At 52.1% G+C, this 12,212-nt stretch overlaps 1 protein-coding gene and 1 long non-coding RNA gene across 2 annotated transcripts in view; one reads left to right on the top strand and one right to left on the bottom strand.

Moving 5' to 3' along the window:
• The window catches only part of LOC144736716 (uncharacterized), a 501,200-nt gene that overhangs the window by 87,427 nt on the left and 401,561 nt on the right, over window positions 1–12,212 (top strand). The gene's annotated exons all lie outside the window — the stretch shown is intronic.
• The window catches only part of LOC144736643 (integrin alpha-7-like), a 68,135-nt gene that overhangs the window by 4,367 nt on the left and 51,556 nt on the right, over window positions 1–12,212 (bottom strand). Inside the window, exons 7-10 of the mRNA XM_078619213.1 lie at window positions 10,798–10,869; window positions 9,246–9,353; window positions 8,268–8,369; window positions 6,680–6,805 (exon numbers count right to left, since the gene is read on the bottom strand). Of these exons, the coding sequence (XP_078475339.1) occupies window positions 6,680–6,805; window positions 8,268–8,369; window positions 9,246–9,353; window positions 10,798–10,869 (408 nt within the window). The remainder of the gene's footprint in view (window positions 1–6,679; window positions 6,806–8,267; window positions 8,370–9,245; window positions 9,354–10,797; window positions 10,870–12,212) is intronic.

Genomic DNA, 12,212 nt, shown 5'->3' with positions numbered 1-12,212 from the left:
AAACAATTATCAACAACAATAACAGTGCGTCACCGCCGCACAGTATTAGCTCGCTCTCGAAGACAGCACCACCACCACCACCACAACAACACCCCAGCTTCATTAAGCTTGGTTCTGCCGCCCGTTGTCCGGCACGATGTCCGACGTTTCGTGCCACGTGCTGGAAGCTCCTTTGGTTAACCGGGAAGAAAACATTCGGTTTCCGGCTGGCAGGAAGCGGTACGAGCGAGATTAGCGTGACCGTGGCACAGCGAGCGGCCCATCATCCCTTCCTCCGGAGTCGACAAAACAGGTACCACTTTGTGGGGAAGTCAACAGCAGTTGTCTTGTGAATAAAACTACGAACATTTTTTTTTTATTTTACCAGGTAAGGCCTCGCTGAGCTGCATAGCTCTTTCTCAGAAGCGCACTGGCCACAATTTGCGGCTCGTCGAAGTGGCTTATCGTGTGGAAGTATAGAGCAACCAAATCTGCTCGACACATGATTTCAAATGTGGTGGGGAAAAATCAATGCAACATCGGGGAGAACGTGCAAACTCCAAATATACAGGCAGTCTGGCCCCTGCCATGGGAATGTGGAATTTCCATCCACTGGCTCATTTGCGCGGGAAATCATTTGACAACCGGGACGAAGAGATTTAAAAATATGTATGCTGAACTTCTTTTGCACCGTACGTAGTTATCCGTCCTAATCGGAGGCAATGGCGGAGCCAGGATTTTCAGGTAGGGGGGGCAATGAAAAATGATAGTTTTTAGTAAGTAAGGAGTTGTTAGTAAGTAAGGAGTTGTTAGTAAATAAGGACTTGTCCCTTGCTTTTCATTCGACGCGTGTGTGGCGATGGCGCAGCCATCGATCGAGGGTCTAATTCGAATCGTGTGTGATCGGCATCGCGCTCGCTGGAGCTGTTGATGCCTTCAGGGAAGTCGTGTGCTGTGTACGCAACTGCGCACAATTCTGTGAGTCACTTATAACCGCTTTGCCGTTACTTTTTGGCAACTGTGGACTCAGACTATTGTCCTATCATCTCATAGAGTCCCTGGCCACATAATAATACGCTACACAGTGGCAGTTGGGGTCGCAAAATGCCGATTTATTACTAATAAACCCCAATGATCCGATCGAAATTATGGATTTCGATCGGATCATTGGGGGGGCACGTGCCACCCCACCCCACCCCCCCACTGGCTCCGCCAGTGATCGGATGTGCTTGGGGAAGGACAACAAACTAAACACAAAAAGCAGTTCTATAGAAATGAGCCTTCAATCGAGATTTAAAAGTGCATCGCTCCAGTGGCTTCCAAATAACAATAAAATAATTTGAGCGTGCGGTCTGCTAAGTGGCGGTGAGGACACGGGCGAGCGACCTGCAGAATCACCGCCACCCCCCTCCTAGACCACGAGGGGAGAGATGTTAACTCCCTCGCCTGGTATACAGGAGGTCGTGGGTTCGATCCTGACCCCTGATGCCTGTTGTATATTTTTGAGTTTGCGTGTCTTTCTCTCTCTCTCCCTCCCCGTGGTCGCGTGGATTTTTCTCCGGATCCTCCCGTTTTTCCCTCTTCATTCGGAATCGACATCACGCGTTTAAAATTGTCTGGCTGCTATAAATTTCCACGTGATAAGCCACTTCATTGAGATATAATTTCGAAACAAGACGGGCACTGCGTCGCGCGCTTTGAGATGCGCTTCTGCGGCCGTCTGGAACATTCTTCCGATATTAGGAAGCCACTGGTAGCTATGCCCTTTTAAATCATCTACAGTGAAAACTTATTTCTTTAGAACTACTTTTTGTGCTTAGTTTGTTGTCCTTGTGTTGGCTACGTACGGTGGGAAAGACGTTCAACACATATTCTGAAAAATATCTATACAGCTCAGCGGGCCTTATACCCTGGTAAAACAAAACAAAAAGTGTAAAATGTATTTCCTTTAGGACCGTTACTCTGCAGCATATCCGCGGTTGGCTTCACGTGAGCTCATCCAGCAGTTCGTGCCTTTGGACCCCGCAACCGCAAGTGTGCGTGGATGCCCCGAGGGCTTTGCATTGTCGCGAGTGTGCGTGGATGCCCCTGGGGCTCTGCGCTACCGCGAGTGTGCGAGTATGCCCTCAGGGCTGATCGAAACGGGCATTGGAGGTGACACCCAAAGGTCGACCACCATCGGGGAAGAGAAGACCAAACGCCAGATGCTGGTGGCGATGACGATGATGACGATGATGATGTACCACTACCTGCGCAGGAAACGGACGTCTTAAATTTGGATCTTCGTGGCGGCGAGGCTGTAAGAGTTCACCTGAGATGGCAGGGATGACTGTGATGGATGGCATGCGGTGGATGGGTGCGGTGCGATCGACAGCATTGGCCGCGGTGACCTCTTGCTTGCGGTGAGAGGCGATGTGTGGTCTCGTGAGACATCCACTCGCAATCGAGCGGGAGGTCGATTTCGTAAACGAGACCACGTAACCTAATCCTCCAATCCCTCCACCGATGCCTAGTCGCCTCTCATCTCACTCTACCCCCACCACGCACTCTCCTACCTCTCCACTCTCATCTCACTCTACTCCCCTCCACGCACTCACCTACCTCTCCACTCTCATCTCACTCTACTCCCCTCCACGCACTCACCTACCTCTCCACTCTCATCTCACTCCACCTCCATGCACTCTCCTACCTCTCCCCTCTCATCTCACTCCACTCCCCTCCACGCACTCTCCTGCCTCTCCCCTCTCATCTCACTCCACCTCCATGCACTCTCCTACCTCTCCCCTCTCATCTCACTCTACTCCCCTCCACGCACTCTCTTGCCTCTCCCCTCTCACGCATCCACGAACGCTCCGAATGACGCGTGCATCTCCCCCGCGCAATGCAATCGAGTCGCCACCTCCTATCTCCTTCTCGTTCACTCGCTCTCGCTCGCTCTCTCACTCGCTCGCTCTCTCACTCGCTCGCTCTCTCACTCGCTCGCTCTCTCACTCGCTCGCTATCTCTCTCACTCGCTCGCTCTCTCACTCGCTCGCTCGCTCACTCGCTCGCTCTCTCACTCGCTCGCTCTCTCACTCGCTCGCTCTCTCACTCGCTCGCTCTCTCACTCGCTCGCTCTCTCACTCGCTCGCTATCTCTCTCACTCGCTCGCTCTCTCACTCGCTCGCTCGCTCACTCGCTCGCTCTCTCTCTCACTCGCTCTCTCGCTCACGCACGGGCCGACGGACAACAAATGAACGGGCAAGACGTGGAGCAAAAAAAGGTCAAACAAAACGAAATGAAAGGCAAACGAACGGGGAAATGAAATGCAGGATGATGCGCAGTTACCGAGATGTTGGGGGGGAGGGAGTGAGGGGGGCCAGGGTGGGGGGGCTAAATGTCCTCCTCCGCCGTGAGCCTGTTGGTCTCTGAGGGCTGCGCGCCGATCTTTGCCTTGTGCAGCTTGGCCTCATAGCGCATCTCCTTGCTCGTCCGCTTGAAGAATCCACACTGCGTGCGTGCGCGTGCGCGCGTTTATGTATTTGTGAATGTGTTGGGGTGTGCGTGCAGGTATGCGTGCGTGTGTACGTGCGTGTGTGGGTGCGTGCGTGAGAACCGACGAATGCGTGTGTGTGTGTGCGTTATTTATGTGTGTGCACGTGCGTGCGCGCGTGTGAGAGCAAACGTGTGTGTGTGCGTGTGTATGCGAGTGAATGAAGATGTGTGTGCGATTGAATGTGGGTGTGTGAATGTGTGTGCGCGCGAGTGAATGTGTGTGTGCGAGTGAAGATGTGTGTGTGAATGTGTGCGCGAGTGAATGTGTGTGTGCGAGTGAATCGAGTGAATGTGTGTGTGCGAGTGAATGTGTGTGTGTGTGAATCGAGTGAATGTGTGTGTGTGTGCGCGAGTGAATGTGTGTGTGAATGTTTGTGTGCATTTGAGTGAATGTGTGTGTGCGCGAGTGAATGTGTGTGCACGAGTGAATGTGTGTGTGCGAGTGAATCGAGTGAATGTGTGTGTGCGTTTGAGTGAATGTGTGTGTGTGTGTGTGCGAGCGCGCGCGCGCGTGTGTTAGGAGGCGATGGGTGTTAGTGAATGGCAGCGAGGGGGTGGCGATGGGATTCACGCACGCGTACAAATACAGAAACGAACAAAAAAAACACAAATTAAAATGAATGAAACAATAATGGTAATGGCGTACGTACAGACGCGCTCACAGACAAATGCACCCCACCACGTGTCGGACACCGCCGTCAAACACAGCAACGTGCAGTCGCACGCAACATTAATGAACGCCGCTGATGTACTCTCGGTAAACAATGTGTTTCGTTCTCGCCGAGTGCATTGACTCTATACATACTGCAGCATCTTTACCTGTGTGTGTGTACGCGTATGTGTGTGTGCGTGTGTTGTGGGGAGCGGTGGTGTAGCGGTTAGCGCTACGCTGCGCTACGAACCCGGCGACCCGGGTTCGATTCCGCTCACGGCCAACACCAGTGACGATTATCTGAACCGGTCCTGGGCCTCCCCTAGGTCGACTCAGCCTCAAATGAGTACCTGGTGCGGTGTGTAAACATCGCCACTGGGGAGACAAAGGCGGTCGGGCGTGGTGCTGGCCACCCACCCCCTCGTGTACCGTTCTGGCCTTCATAGGTGCTCGCTAACAGCACTTGCTCCGACAGTCTGTTGAGGCTATACGGGAGATCTTTGTCTTTGTATTTTGTGTGTACATAAGGAGCGGTGGTGCAGTGGTGAGTGGCGAAGATTTGAACCGATCCAAGGCCTCCTCTAGGTGGACCCGGCCTCAAACGAGTACCTGGTGCGGTGTGTAAATATCAGCACTGGGGAGACAAAGGCGGCCGGGCATCGTTCTGGCCACACCTACCACCTGGGTGCTGCTCGCAATCGGAAACGGCGCGAGTTCAAATCCTGGTCGGGGGGAGGTTGGCTCAGCCCATCATACCTCAAGGGCCTATAAATTTCGTACCACTTTGTGGGGAAGTCAGCGGCGGTTTTTCCTACGGATAGACTCGTAATTTCTAAGTCAGGATCGTAAGCTCGATGAGGACGTTGATCGGCCGATGCCTCTGCACTCAATCGAGCGATCGAACCGCTCCTGACTCGGAAGAAGACTCACGGACTAAACTTTATTTTACCATCTTCTTGGTTCTTTCGGTAAAGTCACGTAGAAGGGAAGTAATAAAATAATATTTATTATTTTTATTATTTTATTACTTCCCTTCTACGTGACTTTACCGAAAGAACCAAGAAGATGAATCCCTGCAGTCACGAAAGCTTTACATCGAAATTTATTTTTACCAGGTAAGGCCCCGCCGAGCTGTGTAGCTCTTTCTCAGAAGCGACTTGGATATCACAAATGACAGTGGCTCAACGAAGTGGCTCATCACCATCATCATCACGTGGAGATTTACAAGCGGCCAGATACTCTGAAACGCGCGACGTCGATTCGAAATGTGGAGGGAGAAAAGCGGAGTACCCGGAGAAAAATCAATGCGACCACGGGGAGAGAGAGAGAGAGACACGCGAACCAGGCGTCAGGGTCGGGATCGAACCCACGACCTCCTGCATACCAGGCGAGGTAGTTAACATCTCCTAGCCACCGTGATGATGATGAGAGAGAGACACGCAAACTCCAAATATACAGCAGCAGGGTCGGGATCGAACCTACGACCTCCTGTATACCAGGCGAGGTAGTTAACATCTAGCCACCGTGATGACGATGAGAGACACGCAAACTCCAAATATACAGCAGCAGCAGCAGGCGTCAGGGTCGGGATCGAACCCACGACCTCCTGTACACCAGGCGAGGTAGTTAACATCTCTCCACCGCGGCACCCACTAATCGATCGATTTCCCCCTTGAGTGGATCTCGTGGTCGAGGCAGTGAACCTGCGGGTCGCTCGCCCGTGTCCTCGCCGCCACTTAACAAGACCGCAGGCTCCATTTCATTCAATCTTGACTTTAAGCTTTCGTGACTGCAGGGATTCATACTCTTTGGGTCATTCGGCGAAGTTGCGTAGACAGGTTCAAAGAAAATAACAAAAAATAACAAAAAACGACGACGTTTCGATCGCATCACAAGCGTTCGTCGTCTTCCTGATGATCTTCCTGATGACGGCCGCTTGTGTTGCGATCGAAACGTCGTCGTTTTTTGTCATTTCTTTGTTATTTTCTTTGAACCTATCAATTTGAACTCCCCACCCTCCCTGTATCTACTCCCTGGCTACCAAACCCTCCCACTCCCCGCCCCGGCATTTTCTGCCGTGCTTGAGTCTTAATTGTAGCCTCCACTCCCCCTACCCCACACCTCCACCCTCCCTGTCTCACCTCCCTGGCTCCTCCCCCCCTTCTCTTACCTATACAGCATCTTGTCGCAGCAGCCCCTTTTGCCCACTTCAGCAATTGTTTCTCGCTGTGGTTGTCCCACCTGATGACGGACGCTTGTGTTTCGCCCGAAACGTCGTCATTTAATTTATTCAAATTTTATACCTACGCGACTTTACCCAAAGAACCAAAGAGTACGGATCCGCGCAGTCACGAAAACTTCAAATCGAGACTATCTACGTGACTTTGCCGAAAGACCCAAACGACATTCCATTTCTTCCTTCTTATTATTGGGAATCCACTGGGGCTTTAGCTCCCCTGCATACCAGGCGAGGTAGTTAACATCTCTTAGCCGCCGTGGTGCCGGGTGCCTCACCTTCCACAGCAACACGACGAGCAGCAGAAGCACGAAGACACCGGCGGCGACCGACAGGGCGATAACCCACCAGGGGATAGGCGCCGACGGGGTCACCGTGCCGTCGGGGTCGAGCGTGAGACGCACCTGCGCGGAGACGGAACTGTTAACGACTCTTTAAACTTGGATTTGGGCATTTCCGCTCCTTTTCTATCATGTACATCCACAGTGACTTGCGCAACACGTCCCTGACCACGAGTCCATTCATCCCACAGTGACTTGCGCACAAACAGCATAACAAAGAGCGGCTTAATCGTATCTAATTCATTTACCCACCCAGCAGTATAACAAAAGCAGTAATTGACCACTTCACAACTCCTCTTCCCCCGCTGCCCTTCCTGGCTCCTCCCCCTTAACCACTATATAAGGTACAGATATTTTGCTGTGACGGTTTCACCTGAAGACGGAAGCTTGTGTTGCCTCCGAAACGTCGTGATTTTTATTGTTTTATTTTAATTAATTTAAATTTCATTTTTTGTGACTTTACCGAAAGAACTAAGAGTATGAATCCTTGCAGTCACGAAAGCTTCAAATCTAGAATTCGATTTAAAGCTTTCGTGACTGCAGGGATTCATTTTGTTGGTTCTTTCGGTAAAGTCACGTAGAAGGGAAGTAATAAAATAATAAAAATAAAACATAATAAAAACCAGGTCTGTCGAGGCGACAGCGTCTGAATGACGCTGTCGCCTCGACAGACCTGGTTTTCACCTGAGGACGGCTGCTTGCGTTGTGGCCGAAACGTCGTGAGAATTATTTTATTATGTTTAATTTTTATTATTTTATTACTTCCCTTCTACGTGACTTTACCGAAAGAACCAAGAAGACTCTTTAAACACATTTTTTATTTTTTTTAATATCACCGCCGTCGGCGTCGCCAACTTCACCACCGCCATCACCACGAACTTCCCTTACCGACGTCACCAACAACATCATCATCGCCAACATCGTCATCGGGGGAGGGACAAAAACTCTCAGCGACTTTCGTGAGTAGCACCATCATCACCACCATAATCACCAACGTCATCACGATCACCACCAACATCACCACCATCACCACCACCATCATCACCAACGTCATCATGATCACCACCAACATCACCATCATCACCGCCGTCAACGTCACCATTATCCTTAGGTTTTTTCGGTAAAGTCACGCTTACCTACGTGACTTTACCGAAAAAACCTAAGAATATGAATCCTTGCAGTCACGAAAGCTTCAAATCTAGAGTCAACATTATCCATAATACAGAGTTTTTTTTTGGGTTAGATCACGTAAATATATAGACGTGTCGTTAAACCCGCCGCCACCCGACACGGCCAGCCAGTAAGGTTTGTCACGTAAACAGAGCATGCCAATTCGTTACCAGTACAGCACCACCGCTGTGTTGGGAGAGCAAATCTGTCTGACCGCCTGATGATGCTGGTTGTAATTACTGGCGAAACGTCGTAACGCAGTGCGCTAACCGCTGCGCCACCGCTCCACCCCCCCCCCCCCCGCCCCCCTGCCCCCACCCCGTTAGGATCAGACACGGAACCCCCCCTTGCTCACCCTGATTGGGGTCACGTTCGGCATCTTCACGTTTGGGTTCTTGGCTCTGAAGATGATGTTGGCTGTGACGTACAACTCCATGTTTTCGTATTTGATGTAATCCTGCGGAACGGCGGGAGGGAGACAACGTTAGCACGCAGGCAAGCACTCACTCACTCACACACTCACTCACTCACACACTCACACACTCACACACTCATACACTCATACACTCACTCACTCACTCACACACACACACTCACTCACACACTCACACACTCACTCACTCATACACTCACTCACTCGCGCACTCACTCACACACACACTCACTCGCCCACTCACTCACACACTCATTCACTCACTCACTCACACAACCACTCACTCACACACTCACTCACACACTCACTCACTCACACACTCACTCACACACACACTCACTCACTCACACACTCACTCACACACTCACTCACTCACACACTCACACACTCACTCACACACTCACACACTCACTCACACACTCACTCACTCACTCACATACTCACTCACTCACACATTCACTCACTCACACACTCACGCACTCACGCACTCACTCACTCACACAAACACACTCACTCACATACTCACACACTCACACACTCACTCACACACTCACTCACTCACTCACACACTCACTCACTTACATACTCACTCACTCACACACTCACCCACTCACTCACTCACACACTCACCCACTCACTCACACACTCACACACAGTCTGTTCAGGCTATTACTTGCTTTGGTGGTGCGGGTGGTGGTGGCGGTGGTGGCGGTGTTGGTGGTGCTGGTGGTGTTGGTTGTGCTGGCGGTGGTGGTGATGGTGGCCATGGTGTTGGTGGTGCTGGCGGTGATGGTGTTGGTGGTGGTGGTGGCGGTGCTGGCGGTGGTGGTGGTGGTGGTGGTGTTGGTTGTGCTGGTGGTGGTGCTGGTGGTGGTGGTGGTGGTGCTGCAGGCACCTCACCTCCAGGAAGGTGCTGTTCCAGACGCGTGTGCGCAGCGTCACCGTGCCGGCGCCCGTGAGCCCGTCGAGCGGACAGAGCAGATTCACGCAGCGCGACGACGCGCAGTCCTGCGGCGACACGCACACACAACCACCACCATCAACCACGCACACAACCACCACCATCAACCACGTGGACAACCACCACCATCAACCACGCGGACAACCACCACCATCAACCACGCACACAACCGCCACCATCAACCACGATGACGATCACCACCACCACCAGGATGACGATCGCCACCACCACCACCACGATGACGATGGCGAGGGATGCACAACACGCGCCGAACTACTGCGGACCATTAGAAGCTCTTTTCTCTATCTCCCCCCACCCCCTCCACCAATGATGGTTGTGGTTGATGATGGTGATGATGATGATGGTGGTGATGATGATGGTTGTGGTTGATGATGATGATGATGTTGATGATAGTGATGATGATGTTGTTGATGATGATGATAATGATGATGATGGTGGTGATGATGATGGTAATGATGATGATGGTGGTGATGATGATGGTGATGATGATGATGGTTGTGGTTGATGATGATGATGATGTTGATGATGATAGTGATGATGATGTTGTTGATGATGATGATAATGATGATGATGGTGGTGATGATGATGGTAATGATGATGATGGTGGTGATGATGATGGTGATGATGATGATGGTTGTGGTTGATGATGATGATGATGTTGATGATGATAGTGATGATGATGTTGTTAATGATGATGATAATGATGATGATGGTGGTGATGATGATGGTAATGATGATGATGGTGGTGATGATGATGATGGTGATGATGATGGTTGTGGTTGATGATGATGATGATGTTGTTGATGATGGTGATGATGATGTTGTTGATGATGTTGTTGATGATGGTGATGATGATGTTGTTGATGATGGTGATGATGATGGTGGTGATGATGGTTGATGATGATGATGATGGTTGATGATGATGATGGTGGTGATGATGGTGGTGATGACGATGATGATGATGACGACGATGATGATGGTGATGATGATGGTGATTATGGTGACGATGATGATGATGATGACGGTGATGATGATGATGGTGATGATGATGGTGATGGTTGATGATGATGATGGTGGTGATGACGATGATGGTGGTGATGATGATGATGGTGGTGGTGATGATGGTTGATGATGATGATGGTGATGATGGTGATTATGATGTTGTTGATGATGATGATGGTGATGATGATGGTTGTGGTTGATGATGATGATGTTGTTGATGATGGTGATGATGATGATGTTGTTGATGATGTTGTTGATGATGGTGATGATGATGTTGTTGATGATGGTGGTGATGATGGTGATGATGGTGGTGGTGATGGTGATGATGACGATGATGATGGCGGTGATGATGGTGAGGATGATGATGGTGATGATGGTTGATGATGATGGTGATGATGATGATCGTTGATGATGATGGTGACGATGATGATGGTTGATGATGATGATGGTGATGATGACGCTACTCACGAAAGTCGCCGAGGGTTTTTTCCCTCCGCCAATCACGAGCGCCGTCTTCCTGGCCCCGCCCCCCTCAGGCTCCTCCCCCTCCGCCCCCCGCCTCCTCCTCCTCGCTCCACCCAGCGAGCTCTGCTGCACAACGCCACGTGACAAGTCAATCCTCATTCGTTCCTCCTTCCTCTTCATTCCTCTTCATTCCCCGTGCATTCCATGAGCACGGTTGGCTACGTACGGTGCAAAATACGTTCAACGTACGTACATCATTCATTCCCCATTCATTAATTAATTCTCCATTCATTCTCCATTCATTCATTCTCCATTCATTCATTCTGTGTACGCGTGCCACATACACCTCCGCTCGTACCCCTCTCCTCGTACCCCCCCTCCCCCCGTGGCCACCCACACACCCACGCACGCACACACCCACACACCCACCCACACACCCACCCACACACGCACAAAGACAAAGATCCCCCGTGTAACCTTAACAGACTGTAGGGGCAAGTACTGTTAGCGAGCACCTATGAAGGCCGGAATGGTACACGAGGGGGTGGGTGGCCAGCACCACGCCCGTCCGCCTTTGTCTCTCCAGTGGCGATGTTTACACACCGCACCAGGTACTCATTTCAGGCTGAGTCGACCTAGGGGAGGCCCAGGACCGGTTCAGATAATCGTCACCGGTGTTGGCCGTGAGCGGGAATCGAACCCGGGTCGCCAGGTTCATAGAACATCGCGCTAACCACTACACTACCTCTCCCCAACCCACCCGCACACCCACAGGCACACACACACGTGCACCCACCCACGCACCCACCCACGCACCCACCCACGCACCCACCCACGCACCCACACACCCACCCACGCACCCACCCACCCACCCACACACCAACCCACCCACCCACGCACACACCCACCCACCCACCCACGCACCCACCCACACACCCACCCACGCACCCATGCAACCCACCCACACACACACCCACCCACCCACCTACCCACACACCCACCCACCCACGCACCCACACACCCACCCACCCACCCACACACCCACCCACACACGCACCCACCCACCCACACACCCACCCACGCACCCACCCTCACACCCACCCACCCACACACCCACCCACCCACCTACCCACACACCCACCCACGCACCCACCCACACACCCACCCACCCACCCACACACGCACCCACCCACCCACGCACCCACCCACGCACCCACCCACCCACACACCAACCCACCCACCCACGCACACACCCACCCACCCACGCACCCACCCACGCACCCACCCACCCACGCACCCACGCACCCACCCACGCACCCACCCACACACCCACCCACGCACCCATGCAACCCACCCACCCACACACACACCCACCCACCCACCTACCCACACACCCACCCACCCACGCACCCACCCAC

Source organism: Lampetra planeri, chromosome 62, assembly GCF_965212315.1.
Source record: "Lampetra planeri chromosome 62, kcLamPlan1.2.h2, whole genome shotgun sequence".
Taxonomy (NCBI): domain Eukaryota; kingdom Metazoa; phylum Chordata; class Hyperoartia; order Petromyzontiformes; family Petromyzontidae; genus Lampetra; species Lampetra planeri.
Note: the sequence above shows the minus strand (reverse complement) of the source record. Positions and strands in the feature narration are given on the sequence as shown.